At 38.2% G+C, this 18,515-nt stretch overlaps 1 protein-coding gene across 2 annotated transcripts in view; it reads right to left on the reverse strand.

Annotated features, from left to right (window-relative positions):
• Positions 1-18,515, reverse strand: part of grin2da (glutamate receptor, ionotropic, N-methyl D-aspartate 2D, a) — a 300,423-nt gene that overhangs the window by 168,105 nt on the left and 113,803 nt on the right. Inside the window, exons 1-3 of one of the 2 annotated variants that reach the window (XM_023271462.3) lie at positions 12,603-12,740; positions 9,619-9,672; positions 8,007-8,144 (exon numbers count right to left, since the gene is read on the reverse strand). In XM_023271462.3, the coding sequence (XP_023127230.1) occupies positions 8,007-8,087 (81 nt within the window). In that variant the 5' untranslated portion in view covers positions 8,088-8,144; positions 9,619-9,672; positions 12,603-12,740. Of the gene's footprint in view, positions 1-8,006; positions 8,145-9,618; positions 9,673-12,602; positions 13,279-18,515 lie in introns of those variants that run through there. The other variant, XM_023271461.3, reaches the window with a different exon arrangement.

Genomic DNA, 18,515 nt, shown 5'->3' on the forward strand with positions numbered 1-18,515 from the left:
AGATTTGTCATTTGGGATTGTTGCAGGAAAGCAAGCAAATGTAGGTGGTAGCCTTAGATGACATAAAATTTAACTCCTCACTGTTATTAGTGGGGCTCTGTTGATATGTGGCCAAACTGTAGCTGCAAAAAAACAACATGATGCTGGTGTTAGACACCAGCCAACCAGCTCTTTAAATAACTGAAAAACTCATATTGGTCAACCAACAATATGGATATAATTGACGTATCATAATAATTTGTAAAATAATATTGTAAATATTTGCAGGCCACCGTAGCTGAGAAAACAAAATGAAAAGAAAATTCAAAAGTGTGCAAAATCTGCTGTTTTAGATTTTGTTTTACTTTTGCTTTTTAAGAGTTGTAGTTTTGTTTGAACACTGGTGTTGCTCCTGTTTTCTGCATTCCCTGCATTTAAACACTTGGTTGGTGTGTTGAAACATTGCATTATTTAACAATAAATACTTAACCCTCCTGTTGTCTACATTTATGAGCACCAAAAAATGTTGTTTCCTTGTCTGAAAAAAAAATTCAAAAAAATCACCAAAAAAATTCATCAAATTTCTGAAAATTTGCAAAACCTTCAGGAAGAAAATTCCAATAATTCCTTAAAAGTTTTCCTTGAAAGTTTTATTTTTAACAAAAATCCCCCAAATTTGGCAAGAAAATTCTTGTAAATATTTTCAAAAAATGAGTAAAACTCTTCCCAAAAAATCCTAAAAATATCTAAAGTGATTCCATATATATCAGTAAAACTGACCAAAATACAGCAAATTTCGCTGGATTTTGGTTGATTTTTATGTGAATGTTCTTACAAAACATTTTAACATTTCTTTTTTTCCACCAAAAAATGTTCAAAGATTTCCCAAAAATGTTGAAAATGTGGACATCAGAAGTTTCACTGTGAAAAATTTTTCCCCCCACATTTTCAAACTTTAAACCTGGTCAATTTTGACCTGCAGGACAACATGATGGTTAAAAAAGTATTTTTGTGGATCTTTTGTTGAAATTATTTACATATAAGGGATTTACCACATACCATCCTCCCATGCCACTGTAGCAACACCTCTTGCCACCCCTTTGCCACCCCATGTACAATTTTCTAGATCTGCCACTGCTGAAAACAGCTGCCAAAAAAAGTCTTGCTTTGAGCCTCTCAGTATAAGTATTAACAGCAGATCCACAAGCATCAATGCACACATCTGCATTTTTCTATTCTCTACGTTGGTCAGCACCCTAGAAACAGACCTGTACCTAAGATGAACTCTCTTCATACGACAATGAATTATCTGTTGCACATCAATGCGTGAATTTCCTATGTTTTCACTCCACACCGACACATTCTGGGATTCTGGGCTGTTGAACGCACACTGAGTTTCCAGTTGTGCAGGAGTGAGATTGTCCATGCAGTTCTTGCTGTTCTCATCAAGTTTAGCTCTTTCCTTTGACTCGTGTCTGACTGACTTCAGCTTTACTTAGAGGGGAACACTCGGAGGAATAACACAGTCTGTCAAAAAAAAGTACGTGGCTTCTGAATAAGGCTTTCACTGTCAATGAAAGAAACAATGATCGCCTTCCTCTCTGCTGCTCCACTCACACTTAATCAGGACAGATGAGCCGGTCTCGCTCACTGAAAGATGAATCATTTCTATTGGCTTTTCTGCCATTGTGTTTTTGTTAAAACTAGAACAAAGGATCAGGGCTGAAAAATCCATCAAGGCTGGAAGTTGGAATGAAGTTGAAATAAAGTCACTTATTATGACAGAGTGCACTATTTTTGATATCGTCCAAAGCTTTTATTAGTGTTAATGATAGCAGTTTAGCGCTTCCTTCACATTAGACAAAAAGGCGGAGGACGTGTGTTTAAATTAATCATCAAGGCCCTGCATCGGCGCGTATATGTGGATGATCAAAGACGAAACTTCAGGGAGAACCGTCGCTCTCTCCCCTGCTGACAGGGCTCACCTCAGGTTATGCTGCGCTGAACTGGGTCAAATATCAAACCAGCAGCCTGATTTATGATGTAAGCTCGTCTGCTTTCCGTAACCCAGCTGAGAGGGGGTGCACTGGGAACGTGCTCTGAGTGAGCAGCGGTGGTATAGCACGAAACAAAAATCAGCCAGAGTTCAAATAAAATACTCGATGAGCAGTCACCAGAAACAACGAATCACTGACACCGCATCCCGAGTCACAGTTTTAGAAGCATTTTTGACACGAGGCTGATCGATTCTTGATGTGTATCAGGAAACACGCATGACTCAGCATCCAGAAGGCAATTAAGGAATGATTAGAGTTTAGTTGCGAGACGTTTGTCAAATGCAAAGCTGCTCTCAAGGCCAAAGTGGCCACAAATGGTAGAGTCAAGCAGACGACTGTGGAAATGGGAAGACACAAGCTAAATCTCTGAACTCTGCCAGTAACTGGCAGCATGTTGAGGCTACATTATCTGGGTCAATATAGAATTTGGGGATTTTTTGTAACATAGTTGACATTTTTACTGTTTTCAGGCCTAAAATCTACATGGCCGCCTAGAACCAAACACCACATGGCATTTTAGAGAAAGATTCTTCTAACTGTATATACAATTGAGTGAAATGTAAAGTTATTTCTACAGATATTGTAGTAAATCTGTTGACTACTTTATATTAAGTAAGTCAGAAAGCCTTGGATTCTGGCCAGTCTTTTTTTCAGGAGGAAATGACATCATGTGGAGCAGGTCATGTGATCTGGAATTGACACACTTCCTTGAGAGGCAAGAGGTTTGTTATTTTCCTTATAAAATGTGAAATATTGCCAAAAAAGAAACATCTGTCATGATTATCTCAACTTAATAAAAAGAACACAATCCAAACTATTTCTGAATCAGCTCATTTTATGATTGTTTAGCTCATTAAAAGGTTGTTGGTATTAAATTCAGACGATTATTTTGTTAACATTTTAGTGATATTCAGTCATTTTTTATTAATAAGTGATTGCTTCCATAATAAATAATTGTAGAATTTAAAAAGACAGGCAAGATATATCCCATGGACTTCCAAAGTCCCTCAATTATATATTGACTGGGACAATTTTTGAGTTATTTTGGACAATTTTCTTGTCATTTTCAACAAGTTTTATGTCAGCTTGGATCAATTCATATTTTGAATGAAACTAAATATATGAAGTTTAGTTTATATTAGGTTTAGTGGAGTTTCTTTTTGGGTTAGAAGCTGGAATTTTGTAATCTGGAAATGCAGGGATCCTTAGTGTGACCCGTTTGGGGTTTAAGTCAACCAATCAGAAGACCAGTTTCTCTTGTGGAACAGAGAAATCTCATCTCAGGTTTGCCAGCAATCCAGCATCTGTGCTTGAATGTAAGCCTAATGAAACAGACTTTACTGAGTCCATTAAGTAAAAAAATAGTCCTGTACCTTGTGCTACTTTAAAGAAACTGCATCTCCAATCATAAACTCTTTTAACGCCTATTTTTTACACAGTTCAGTCCTAAGCTGAATGTGTTACAGTAAATGCTACCAAAGCTGTAGTTAGATTAACGTAAAAACCACAGCAATCTAATCATACTGTCAACTTGATCCACTTAAAACTAATTTTTACACTGATTAAATACCCCATCTGTCACACCAAACTACTTTGTTAGCGTGATCTAGTTATTACTATTGTCTGCCAGTAAAACATTACATTTTGTCACAGAGATTTAGTAGTTGGAGTGTTGACACCCTTTAATTAGTTGAGAACAGGCAAGCAAAGATCTTTTTAGCAAGGTAACACAGCAGTCATCGTGACTCAGATTCATGCATTTTAAAACCTTGTAGTCCAAGGGTGTCAAACTCATTATAGTTCAGCTTCACATTCAGTCCAGTTTGATTTCCAGTTGGTCGGACCAGTAAAATCACAGCATCATAACCTATAAATAGCCACAACTCTGAATTTATACTTTTTTGGTACAAAAAAGCATGTCCTGAAAATGTTCACGTTGAAGGAATTATGTTTTTACAAAACATCTAACCCTATCAGGACAGATATTTCTTTTTTGGCAATATGTCAAATTTTATATGGAAAATAACAAACCTCTCACCTCTCAAGGAAGTGTGTCAGTTCCAGATCAGTGACATCATGTTCCACATGATGTCATTTCCTCTTGAAGAACAGACTGGCCAGACTCCAAGGCTTTCTGAGTTACTTAATATGAAGTAGTCAACAGGTTTGCTACAATATCTTTATAAATAACTTTCAATTTTACTCAATTGTATATCTAATATTTAGAAGAATCTTGCTGTAAAAATGCCATGTGTTGTTTGGTTATAGGCAGCCATGTAGATTTTCAGCCTGAAAACAGCAAAAATGTCAACTCTGATAGAAAAAGTCCCACAATTATATATTGACCCCACTGATGTAACCGACTACACATCTATGAAATAGAGTCTTCCAAGAAAACTAGACAAGTAGCATAATAACAAGAAGTACATGTCTGTGGAATCCATAAGGCTTCAAAAGACACAGCAGCTTTCCTGTGCAGATAGGGCAGGTAAAAAGAGGCAGGGCTTTAAAATTTTATGGTTTTTTAACAATCCACCGGACCAACAGTGCAGCAACCAAGTGTCTTTTTTATTTTAAAGGCTCATGATGAGGTGTAGTTTTGTAGTTCCTTATAAGTAGCACAGTGTCACTAGTGTAACCTATATATTTGTCTCTCAGCCCTGGGAATCCAATCTTAAATAAAATTTGTATGTGCATTTAAATTATTACTACAGTGTCATAAAAGTGGGACAACTAGTCAGTTAGGGAAGTATGCAGTGACAGAATTTTGCCACTAAAACTCTGGTTTTGGGGCATCTGTAAAACAAAAGTGAACATCCAACCAACACTATTATTGCCTGAATGAAAATGATATTTGTTAAAGTACCTCTTCTCAGCTTCATGATCTGAACTCCACAGTATAACTCACATATTGTGCACTAGCGTCAAATTACCAGCAGAGTTCCACAAATTTGTGAAGAGAAGCAGCGCTGATGCTGATGAGCTTAGCGGCAGTGACAGAATTGGAGCAATTTTGACAGATTTAATTGTCCTCTCCTTCATCACTGCTCACAGACGAGGTCAGAGCAGCATGTTTTCTGACACATTTCCAAAGTAAGAGCATCCTACAAGAGACTTCAGTCTGATAGAAGTTCCAGATTGTTCTCTCAGCTCCATTTTCTGCTATCTGAACTCCGACACCCACCCCTCTGTTCAGACAGAGTGTGTCACATCTATTGTACCAACAGGAATGGAGAATTTGTCGACTCCAACGCTGGAATGTACATTTTTGTGTCGAGTCATGAGCCTTTCTTCCAATCTGAGCCAGCTCTACTGCCGTGCTGAACTCCATGCGGTGTAAAGATGTGAGATTTTTGGATAACTTGTTTTCTATTCACATAAAGGTCTCATGTTGCTCTTAAAGCTGCTCTAATTGATGTTTTTACGCGAACACAACAGATCAAATGACTGCGTTTGAAATGAAAGGAGTCACTCGTAGCGACAAACCCACGGAGGCCGATCATCCGGCTCTGCAGCAGCACTCATCATGCATTTTAGCTTCTTTGTTGTGGTTTTTACAAGTCACACTCTGATTCGCAGCTCTTATTAAGCTCATTTGAAGCTACAGCAGGCAGCCACAAAACCTGCTCAGCACCAAACCGAGGACTGACAAGGATGGAGGCTGGCAGTGTGAACAGAGAGGAGCATTTAGCAGCTAAAGAGACAAATATCTCCCTGGTGCTGGAGATGAAAACAGAGCCGAAAGGAGAGTGAATTATTAAAGTCTTCACGTGGAGAAAAACAACTAAATAATTTGATGCTTTAATTTTGAAGGCAAGGCATTTTATTTTTTACTTGAAAATGAATGCTTAATTATTTGTGAATTAGTTAAATTCAGACCAAACTTTCCAAGTAATATAATTTCATAAAGAGGTTCAAGATATAATTGCTGGACTTGTTGTAACATTTGACATTTCTGCTGTTTTTAGGCCTAAAATCTACATGGCCGCCAATAACCAAACACCACATGGCATTTTAGAGAAAGATTCTTCTAAATATTATATATACAACTCAGTAAAACTGAAAGTTATTTCTAAAGATATTGTAGTAAACCTGTTGACTACTTTATATTAAATAAGTCAGAAAGCCTTGGAGTCTGGCCAGTCTTTTCTTCAGGAGGAAATGACATCATGTGGAGCGGGTCATGTGATCTGGAATTAACACACTTCCTGGAGAGGTGATTTTGTAATGGGGAACTTAGTTCAAAGTGATTTAATTTGTAATTTTCCATATAAAATGTGATATATTTCCAAAAAAGAAATATCTGTCATGATTATCTCAACTTAATCAAAGAACACAATCCAAACTATTTCTGAATCAGCTCATTTTATTATTGTTTAGCTATTTGGAAGGTGGTTGGTATTAGATTGCGATGGTTATTTAGTTGACTTCAACACAAAATTTTGTTTGTTTATTTAGTTATTTAAGCTTTACATGTTTAATAAAGATTATACTTTGCAGTGTTTTTCCTTTAGTGCTGATTGGCTTCATTAATGACATCCAGATAGGGTTGGGACATTAATACAGATCTTGCAGTGATGACTACAGATGGAGAGAGGTGGCTGCATCAGAGCTGAAGTATTTTAAAAAATAATTTATTTTATGGGGAATCTTTTTTATTATTATTTTATGGTAATAACAATATCAATAACTGGATGAAAAGCAGAACCTGCTTGATCTAAGTTAGACTGCTGAAGCATCACATTAGTATCTGATAAAGCACACAAAACAAAGGCAAAACTGTATCTGGATGTTACCTGGATTTACACCTGGTGTTAAACTGCTATATCTCAATTGTGCCAATCAGTTTTTATCTCATTATGCAGATTAGCAGAGCAGGGCTGGCTGACTGGTCAACAAACATGGCACGCTCGAGGTCAAAAGGAGGCAGAAATGCTTTCTGGGCTCTTTTTTTCTAATTACCGAGCTAATATTACAGCTACTACCTGTAGCTGCTGACAGGCTCGCTTGACCTGACAGGGAGAGGCAGAATAATTTGACCTTTCGACCTGTGCTACGATGCTTGGTTTTCAGAATTGCTCCCGCTGTGCAGGTTGCATTTACACCTGCTGAGATCTGAACACAGTACGAGTCGGACCACCTTTGACTGGGATTCCAAATTGTTCTGCATCCTGATACTTTGCCTTAACACAGGTTTGGTGACTGGTTTTGCTGTTTAAAGACAGAGCTGTATAAGCGTGCATTTATTAATTAACTCCACTTAACCCTCGTGTCGTGCTGCGGGTCAAAATTGACCCGTTTCAAAGTCTGAAAATGTGGAAAAAAATATGTATTTTCAGAGTGAAACTTCTGATTTTCAACATTTTTGGGAAATTTTTGAAGATTTTTTGGTGGAAAAAAAGGAATGTTAAAAAGGTTGCACAAAAAAATCAACCAAAATCCAGTGAATTTCACTGGATTTTGGTTGATTTTTATGTGAATGTTCTTAAAGAAAATATTAGAAGTTTTACTGATATATATGTAATTGCTTTAGATATTTTTAGGATTTTTTTGGAAGATTTTTACTCATTTTTTAAAAATATTTACAAGAATTTTCTTGCCAAATTTGGGGGATTTCTTAAAAATAAAACTTTTAAGGGAAACTTTTAAGGAATTATTGGAATTTTCTTTCTGAAGGTTTTACAAATTTTCAGAAATTTGTGCAATTTTTTTGCTGAATTTTTGGATTTTTTTCAGACTAGGAAACAATATTTTTGGTGCCCGTAAATGAGGACAACAGGAGGGTTAAATATAAGGATCTCTAATCTTAGTTAAAACAAACACCTCTCAGAGGTCAAGAGGAAATTCTTTGGTTACGTCGCTCAGTGTTTCATGAAATCTGTGTTTCCCTCTGGAAGCCACACACGGTTCTTGCTCTAGTTCAAATGGAAGTAACAGTTGATGATGCAACGTTAGGTAATCCATTCATACCTGTGGCTCTCGTCCCAGGCTGGCTCCTCCCCCGACGGCAACCACGGGAACCCCCGTCTGGGCCGAGACAAACTCCAGCATCGGGGCCAGGGGGGCGCGATTCGGCGGCGGCGGTCTCTCTTCCTCAAACACCAAACCCTGGAAGGAAAACGGGGTTGCACAATGAAACGTAGCTCAAACAGCGTTATATCAGCCTCACTGACACGCCGTTTCACCACATTTTAGCTCAGGGGGTCCAACATGTGGCCCACGGGCCAAAAGCGGTCCTCCAGAGGGTCCAATCTGGTGTGAAGTGTAAAAATTCCAGAGAAGACATTAACTGCAGATTGTACATTTGGAAAATTATAAATTTAAAATCATTTCTAGACCATGACAAGCTGTTTTGATCGTAAAGTACTAGATTGTTCATTGTTCATTTTTGTGATATTTTGTCTTGTTTTTGTTGTTTTTTTTGTCTGACTTTTGTCGTTTGTCTCATGTTTTTATTATTTTGTGTCTCATTTTTGTAATATTTTGCTTTGTTTTTTTTGTTTTTTGTCTGGCTTTTGCCATTTGTCTCATGTTTTTGTGTCATTTTTGTAATTTTTTGTCGTTTTTGTTGTCTGACTTGTCGATTCTCATGTTTTTGTTTTTTTGTCTTGTTCTTGTCATTTATCCATTTTGTTATCGCTTTGCAACTTCGTCAAATTTTTTGTCTTTTTGTCACTGCTTTATCTCACTGAAGCTGCCTGTTTCTTCTACTCTCATGCACCAAATCCTAAATTAACGGCTGAACAAGTGAGCAGAACTCGTTACAACATCGACACGCTGTTCCCAGCATTCAATATAACCTGAAAAGATTTTATTTTCTCACCTTGTTAACAAATTTCGTTACAACTGGAGAAACTAAAACCCTCCAAAGAGTTTAAGAGACGTAATGAAACAACTGCTTGGGGGTTCTTAGAAACGGGGCTGCTTTGCTTCTCTGCTTGGCAATCAATGTTCACAGAGATCCAATCAGAGTTAAGTCCTTGCTGAGGACTGGCATCCTGTCAAGAGAACAGTCTGTGTTCTACAACCTAAGCTGCTTCACACCACAGAAACACCAGATTAGCTCTTGGCTTAGGGTCCACCTCAGCTCCTGCAGGCACGATGCTCAACTACAGCAGCAGAAAAAGCCAAGTTCTCTATGAATATGCCGTTCATCAGGGTTTCTCCGGTGCTGACCTTACAAGAAAGACCTCCCCTCGTGTTCATGAGTTCAGAATACATGCATGAAGTTCTACGTACAGTGATTTGACACTGGCTCAACGCTTGTTTTCTTGTTGCGATTCAGGGGAGCAAATTGAAGCTAAGTGTAGCTGACAATTCAATTCTCACAGGGAAGCATTTGATATGTAAATGTGCTACCGACAGGACCTGGAAATAAGATAGCAAGTGTTGTTTAAAAGCATTAATATCATTCTTGATCGAAGACTTTTATAATAAGACCCTTCCTGACGTACAAACAATGAGAGACAAGCAGACACAGACTGGATAAAGAGATACATGCATAATGTCTTCTTCCAGATGAATGAATGAATTAATGGCTGAGAACATAAATCAGAAAGACAGCATGCAGCGTGTTTATTACCTCTCTGTTTGATCACAGGCAGCTCTCAAGTTCTTCTCCCACCCACAAGTCACACTATGAATGAATGAATGATCAGATGAGCAAACTGCACAATGGACATGAATGAATAAAAATGGCAGCTTGTAATTCCTGATGAACAACCAAACCATGACACTGCATTAATGATCTGACAGAATAAATGCATTTCACAGCTAAAAAAACTACAATCTGACAATCTAGACATCACTTAAACTGATTAAATGTTGTTCTAATCACAAGAAATACTAGTTTTTTACACAAATTGCTAATATTGTAATAAGGTACAATGTTAAAAAAACGGTTGCATCTAATCCAAGGGTGCCCAACATGCGGCCCGTGGGCCAAAAGCGGTCCTCCAGAGGGTTCAATCGGGCCCTCAAAGTGTAAAAATTACAGAGAAGACATTAACTGCAGATTGTAAATTAGTAAAACTATATATTTAAAATCATTTCTAGACCATGACAAGTTGTTTTGACCATAAAGTAAAATACTAGATTGCTCATTTTGTGTCTCATTTTTGCAATATTTCATCTTGTTTTTGTTGTTTGTTGTCTTTTTTGTCTGATTTTTGTCATTTGTCTCGTTTTGGTTGTTGTATATCTTGTTTTTGTCTATTGTCTCTTTTTTGTTTTGTTTCCTGTTGTTTGTCTCATTGTTTCGCGCTTTTGTCATTTCGCGTCTCATTTTTGTAATGTTTTGTCTTGTTTTTATTTTTTTGTCTTTTTTGTCTAACTTTTGTCATTTTTATCATAAAGTAAAATACTGTATCATTCAGTTCCAGATGACTAAATGTTGTGTTCCTTTGTAGACACTCTGATCTAGAAGTTGTAATGTGGAAATGATAAACTGAGGGTGAATGTTGATGAAACTGAACTTATTTTTGGTAACAGATTTCAAGCTGTTCATAATGTTTTGTAAAAAGATAATTTCTTAAATGTGAACATTTTCAGAATGTGCTTTTTTGCGCTTTGTGGTTATTTATAGGTTACTATACTGTGGTTTTACTGGTCCGGTCCACTGGAGATCAAATTGGGCTGAATGTGGAACCTGAACTAGAATGAATTTGACTCCCTAGGCCTAATTAGTCACATCTTAAGTAAAAACATGTGCGCTGGTCGGGGGTCATAAAGCTTTCCAGAAGTCTCTGTCTCATGGTGGCCCTTTACTTCCCCACGATGAATTCTGTTTGCTAGAAATAATTTTAAATTTATAGTTTTACTAATTTACAATCTGCAGTTAATGTCTTCTCTGGAATTTTTACACTTTACAAAGTCGTTCCGTGGGCCGGATTGGACCCTCTGGAGGGCCGGTTTTAGCCCGCAGGCCACATGTTTGACACCCCTGAATTAGGCGCTGTTCCTATTTCCCACTTGGAGGAGTAAGGACTGCTTGTGAGATTTTTTTTTGCCCACAATATGGGTGCATGATCGATTAAAAGTGTGCCGACATTCTACTATCAATTAATAACTGACAGTTTCACATGTCAAGGAAATTATTCAAATTTATACCGCACATGTGGCAGCAGATGATTGGAGACATCAATCAATTAGAAATGTCCGTGGACATCCTGACTGCAAGGTGTTTAAATGTTAGTAATTGACTTTTGTTCAGTGAATTGTTGCCATGTTCAGTAATCAGAAGCACCACATATTCAAACAGCATTGAAAGTTAGTTTCATTATTAAAGGAGTGTGATGAGCATTTTCAAATGAGATGTAAATACCTACACACACTGAAGGTTTTCTGTTCTCACTTTTAGACCAGTCAACCAGTCTAAATTAAAATTTCCATCTGACTGACTGACTGAGAAGTTAATCATGAGGAACATCCCTAATGGGCAGATGTGAGAACTCATGCAGGATTTGTACTTCTTTTGTCACTGTGTAACAATAGAAATGCTTTTGAGGAAAGACTGTCGAGAAACGTGCAGTTATCCTCATTTATTTCATTAAATTGATCGTTTCAATGCAATGAATCCTCATTAACCCTCATTATTGTTATCAAATGTATACTGAGTGCACTTCCTTCCTCATAAAAGCTTTTCAAAGTTGACTTTTTTCATACAAATTGGAACCCAGTATCCATATATATATAAGCTAGCATTTTTTTTCTTTGCATTTGTTAACACATTGCAGTACATCTTGGACGATACTTTCACCCATATGCATGTCCATGTGTCCTTGTATGGATGAATGAGCTGAAGAAAATGGAGACTGACACACAATAGCAGAACAGAAATGTTATTCTGTATGTGTAACAGTATGGGTTCATAAACTAAATTAGAGCTACCCAGAAAGAACCCGAAGGGAACATCTTTTCTTTACCACATTATAGAGATGTCACATTGTGTTGAAGGATTTCTGAACTGATTTTTTGGCAAAACATTATGACCACTTGCCTAAGGCGGTGTTGGTCCTCCTTATGTGATCAAAAATGCTCTGAACCATTGGGCCTGGACCAGAGAACCTCTCAGGGTGTCCTAAATGACAAACTGAGGCATAACGTTGTTGAAATTGCACTTATTTCTCTTCAGAAATTTCAAGTTTTTCAAAATGTTTTGTAAAAAGATTTTCAGAATGTACTTTTTTGCACTAAAACAAAGGGAAAAGTTAGGAGTTGTTATGTATAGGTCATTATGCTGTGATTTTACTGGTCCAGTCCACTGGAGAATAAATTTGCCTGAACTAAAATGAGTTTAACACCCCAGCTCTATCATTTAATAATTTTGTGATGCGGTGGGGTGCATTTTCCTGCAAGGGTGGGCCAGTGACATTTGTGATTGCCATTTGCATGAGGGAGTTAATTTGGGTGTCTGGGCCTCATCAACACGGACGCCAAAATCCAAGGTTTTCCAGCAGAACACCACATAGTACCAATATGACGAATGTTCTTCACTCTAGCCGTCAGTGGTCATAATGTTGTGGCTGATGGGTGTGTGTATCAGTGAGGGAGGTGCTGGGCTGATACCTGCAGGGGTGTGGTGGCCAGCAGCTCACACAGCTGCAGCAGCAGGGTGCCCGGACTGCTCTCGTTCACAGCCAGGTAGATGACGTTGGCCTGTCCCGACGGCGTCATCACCGTCTCCCCCACGAGCGCCGCCAGCGACAGGTAGGCCGGGGAGGAGGAGAAGGAGGCCATAGCAGCCGCTCCTGCCAACGAAGCTGTATCCGTTACTCCCCTTCCCCTGTCTCCTCCCCTGTCTCCTCCTCCTCCACCGGGACCATTTCCCACACCGGGCCCCAGGCCTGGCTCGCCGACCCCCGCGCCTCCCACTACCGCCGTCTCCGGGAGCAGGGAGGAGCCCGAGTGGACTACGGCGATGTTGACGCCACCCGAGTCCCTCTCTCTCTCCCGGGGCCGGAGCAGTAGGGGGGGCGAGGGGCGTGCGGGCCCCGTGCAGGCCAGGACAGCCAATAGCAGTGAGAGGGCGGGCCTTGGGGCCACCATGGGGTAAAAGGAGGGCCAGTGGCAGCTGTCGGATGGGGGTTTTTGGCAGGTGAGGCGGGTGAGCGGGGTTTTGGGGGGATCTTTGGGGGGACAGTGGGTGACGTCTCTTGGGGTGAGGAGGGACGGGGTGAGGAGGGGAAGGTGGTGTCGGGGGGTAGGCAGCTCACAGTGCTTCACCTGATGAGCAGAGGAGACCCTGGAGAGGAAAGAAGAGCGGAGATAAAAACTGTCAGCTCTCATACATCTTCTCTAAGCAGAAAACGAGTGTCAGAGTCTCTTATTCGTCTTTGTTGTGTGTACAGTGTGCATTTATCCATCTCAAGTGGGACGCTTGATTTATGTGGGTGTTACAAAGCGCTTATTCCACAGTAAACAATGCAAATAAATGACACACTACACCTACTCATCCCTGCACTTACTGCTCCCGCAAGTCTGAAAACACCGAAAGGATTTCAGCCAGGAAGAAGCTCCACATTCTCCTAACGCTGTTTACCTTCCTAACAGTGAAATCCCACCGACATTCAGGACTAAACAGGACAAAAGTTAACAGATACACTGTAAAACATTTTAAGCCAGTTACTTAGAAACAAAAGTTCACCTGCTGCCTTAAAATTGTGAGTAAATTCAACTTTAAAGTAACCATTGTTTCAACTCAAACTGTTATACAAGTTGTTTAACTAATGATAGTTTGTATTTTCAACTTAAGTCTCAGAGTTAGGTCGACTTACGATGCTGAATTGTCCATTCAAGAAAACTCAAGATATCTTGTTATGTAAATTTGCAATTGCCTGTTATTTCAACTTAGACTTTTAAGTTAAGATGACTTTATATTTCACATTAATTGCAATGTTAAGTTAAAAGGACTAATGTTTTAAAATTGTTTTAATCTTTAAACTTTATTTCTCATTTTGACTAATTTAGACTTTACAATGAATCAATTTGGTGCTTATTTTTTCAAAAACAAACTTTATTTGAACAACAATGCTCATGCAAGTTGTTCTGTGAATGACAAAGAACAGTGCAGAATAACAATAACTTCAGACTGGCAGTGTAATTTTTGCAACAACAAAAAAACAGTGATGCTGCTTTCTCGAGAAGTAACATTGAGCAAAGCAGAGAAAGCTCTTCTTTAGATTGGCCTCACAGGTACCCTTTTCAGTTAACGAAACCTTAGTTGCTTGTTTCTGACTCCATGTATCCTGGCTGAACAATGGTCAGGTTTTATTTTCATGACAACCCTTTGCATGACTATAAATGAGTATTTCATCTCAGAAGGATACTCCAGATTCAGGCAGTAGATTTTCCACATCAGCAAACCAGTGGCCACATCTTTTATGTCAGCAAGAACGATCGTCTCCTCTGCCACCACAGCCACATTGGGAATGCTTCGTCCAGAACACCTTCGTGTCCAATGAGAAGTCCGACACACATTCCCTTCATTAGGATGTCCAGGGTTTCCCCATGAACCTGAAACAATTGGATAAATTAAATCATTATTTTGTTGAATGTAACCCAGAAAAATAATGTTACTAATAAGTTGACACTAAATTGGCAAAACTTATTTATGACTGATTATGCAAGAAGAAGAAAAAAACACGTACCTCTTCAACTAATAAAAGTGCACATTATTATAGATTATTGCAATTTAACAAGTGTATTGGTTTTTTTTTTAAAAATGTTTGTCCCCTTGAGATAGACCAGTGACCCTGCTGCCTTTAAAAATTTCAGAGTTCCCATCGCCCTCTTTTCACATGATCTCGATTCCGACAATAGCCAAACACATGGAACTTTTGTCTATCCTGAAAGGAAACCTTTGGGATTTTTGAACCTGGGCTGTATTTAGGGTTGTCCTGGGGTGAAACTGAATGATAGGAACCAAAATCAGGCTGATCCATGCTGTATTCACCGAGTTTCATTTTGCCTGAAACCAAAATTAAGTCTCAACGTGGAATTCATAGTTTATTTCTGAAGACATGGCTGAATATATAGACGATTCTGACTATTTTGATGTAGTATTTGAATTTGATTTGTGGACTATATGCAGTAAATACAAGCGTCCAAGTCTTTGGACTTCATTAACGTGTTATTTCACAAGTTAAAACTTATTAACTTAGCGTGTCGACGGGAGAAAGTGGGCCCTGACTCTGGGGGACGGGGACGGGGACGTGACGCAGTTGTCCCGGTCATACCAGAACACATCCGCCGTTACTTTGCCTCGACTGCCGCAAACTAGCTAGTTAACAAATGCATAACATTTACCAGCAGTTGCTTGCAGCCAAATGTTGAATTCAATAGTTTTTTTATTGCTCCTGTCACGTCGGAAGCATTTCTAACCTAAATGAACGCCCGTCAATTAAAAAATGCCCCCCATGGACAACAGCTGTGTAATTTACTAATGCGCCATTTCAAACTATGATTAACGCGATGGACTAGCATAGAGAAAAACACGGAAATGTAGTCATATTCACAAAGCTCTGTCAATGTGCTGATTTTATTCCATTTTATCACAGAAGAAACTGCCATTGTTATTAAATTTTACCAACAAAAACTCAAAAGCACTTTCAGAAGATAACTTACCTCCTCACCGTGTCTCTTCTCCCAGCAGAATGACGTATCCCTCCGCCCTGGTCAGTTGCACTCTGCTGCGTCACTGCGTCAGATTGCAGCTAGCTGGAAAAGGGTGTCCCTCCGCAGCTGGAAGTAGTCCGCCGCTGTTTTCTATATTGTTTTGTCAATAATTAAGTTGGGGTTGAAATACTGTGGTTTGTCCAGTTTAGACAACAGGTGAGGTCGACAGTTCTTGTATATCATAGAGTTAGGGTTTTATTTTTGATTAATCCCAAAATTGTGGTATTTCTTCAGCAGGACCCTCCTCCCCCTCCCCCCAGCACCCCGTTTCTTTTTTCAAGGTATAACTTACAGAAATAAGTTCAATCAACACTGACAGTCCTGATAAAACTTACAGTCAAAACAATTAATTATTTTAAGTTTAATTTTCTAAAACTTTAAAACGAGTTCCATATTCAAAACTTGCCATGACAATTTGAGTTAAAGAAAACAAACAAGTTCACATAACTTAATGGAGCTCTCATGTTTTGATTGCAATGTAAAAACTGTAGAGTGATTAATTTTTTTATCAGTAGAAATCAAAATGAGGATCTTGTGGATTATTATTTTAACCCTCCTGTTGTCTTCATTTACGGGCACCAAAACATATTGTTTCCTTGTCTGTAAAAAATCCAAAAGTTGACCAAAAAAAATCCTCAAATTTCTGAAAATTTGCAAAAACTTCAGGAAGAAAATTCCAATAATTCCTTTAAAATTTCCATTGAAAGTCTTATTTTAAAAAATAAATAAAAATCCCCCAAATTTGGCAAGAAAATTCTTGTAAATATTTTCAAAAATGAGTAAAAATTTTCCAAAAAAAAATCCTAAAATATCTAAAGTGATTCCATATATATCAGAAGAACTTCAAATATTTTCCTTAAGAACATTTACAAAAGAATCAACCAAAATACTGCGAAATTTGCTGGATTTTGGTTGATTTTTTTTGTGAATGTTCTTAAAGAAACATTTTTAATATTTCTTTTTTCCACCAAAAATATTCAAAGATTTCCCAAAAATGTTGAAAATGTGGACATCAGAAGTTTCACTGTGAAAATACTTTTTTTTCACATTTTCAAACTTTAAAACGGGTCAATTTTGACCCGCAGGACGACACGAGGGTTAAATGCATTGATGATATTCTTCAGAACATTCCCAAAATAAAAACATTGAAGAGGAGGGTGAATGGATAAATAGGATCAGAAGCGCTGATCTTAGTGAGAAGACTTCTAATGTGTTCACTGTGGAATCCAGACATTTGCAGTTGAAAACAGAAATGTGCAACAGGGAAAAAGTGACCACAGTATACAGGTCAGGTCATTTCCTCTGAGAGGGAGCCTTGGAAACACTGGTTTTCATCTAGAACAAATTTATTTTTTGTCCTTTTTTTCCCCACAAGCCAACACAGACCGAGGTATGAGTCGCAGCTCGGCAGCATGCGATGGGCTCAGAGAAACCGGCTGGAGCGAGACCACAGGGAATAAACGTCGACTACAAGCAGAATAAAAAAACCTGAGAAAGACCTGCAGGTGACGGAGGCATAGAGGATGAACCGAGGGATGCAGAGAGGAAGGGGGATTAGAAGGAGGAGGGTACATTCTGCTGCAGAGGGAGGACAGATGCAGTGTCTCTCTGTGAGGAAGAGCAAAAATGAGACCTGTATATGTATGAGAGTGGAATGGAAAGCCAGGAGAGGATGTCAAGGAGGTATACAGAGTGTGTGTTTGTATGTGAATCAAATAAGTAGAGCAGTGCATCTGAATCTGAACAATAAAACTGCAATGAGATGCGTCAATCTGATGTATGGAATGATTCCTGGCCATGGAAAGACAGAATGTTCCAATACACAGAAAATAAAACCACAATGAAGGCGTTACAGGAATAAACTCCCTCCGCTGCTGGCCTGTTGGTTCTGTATTTGACTGTTGCACAGGAATCCTGCTGGAATGTTCGGAATCGTGGCTTCACATTTCCAACTAATACTGGGGTGTCAAACTCATCTTAGTTCAGATTCCATATTCAACCCAATTTGATCTTCCGTGGGCCGAACCAGTAAAATCAGAGCATGATAATTTAAAAAATAATGACAACTCAAAATTTTTCCTTTGTTTTAGTGAAAAAAAATACATTCTCAAAATGTTCACATTTAAAGTCAGACAAAAAAATACAAAAACAAGAGAAAATATTACAAAAGTGAGACACAACATTTTAATGAACAACCTGAAATTTCTTAGAAATAAATTAAATTTCATCAACATTCAGCCTCAGTTGATCATTTCCACATTCCAACTTCCAGATCATACTTTATCTACAAAGGAACACAACATTTAGTCATCTGAAACTGAACCATAGAGAATTCTACTTGATGATCAACATGACAAAAAAAGACAAAAAACATGCAAAAATAAGACAAAATATTTCAAAACTTAGGAAAAAAAGACAAAAACCAGACACAAAACAACAAAAAATGAGACAAACGACACGAAACGAGACAAAAAATTAGACAAACAAGTTACGAACGAGACCAAAAATGACAAAACTGAGAAACAAAATGACAAAAAAGTAGACTAACACAAGCGAGATAAAAATACGCAAAACAACATGAATGAGAAATGAAACAACAAAAACATGAGACAAACAACAAAAAAAGAAAAAAAACAACAAAAACAAGACAAAATTTTATAGAAATGAGACACAAAATGACAAAAATGAGGCAGAAAACTACAAAAATTACACTAAATAAAACAGACAAAAAATTTGACAAAAAGTTAAATGAAAATGACAAAAGCGAGAAACAAAACAACAAAAAAGTAGACAAAGAACACAAGA

Source organism: Amphiprion ocellaris, chromosome 15 (genome assembly GCF_022539595.1).
Source record: "Amphiprion ocellaris isolate individual 3 ecotype Okinawa chromosome 15, ASM2253959v1, whole genome shotgun sequence".
In the NCBI taxonomy this organism is placed as follows: Eukaryota; Metazoa; Chordata; class Actinopteri; family Pomacentridae; genus Amphiprion; species Amphiprion ocellaris.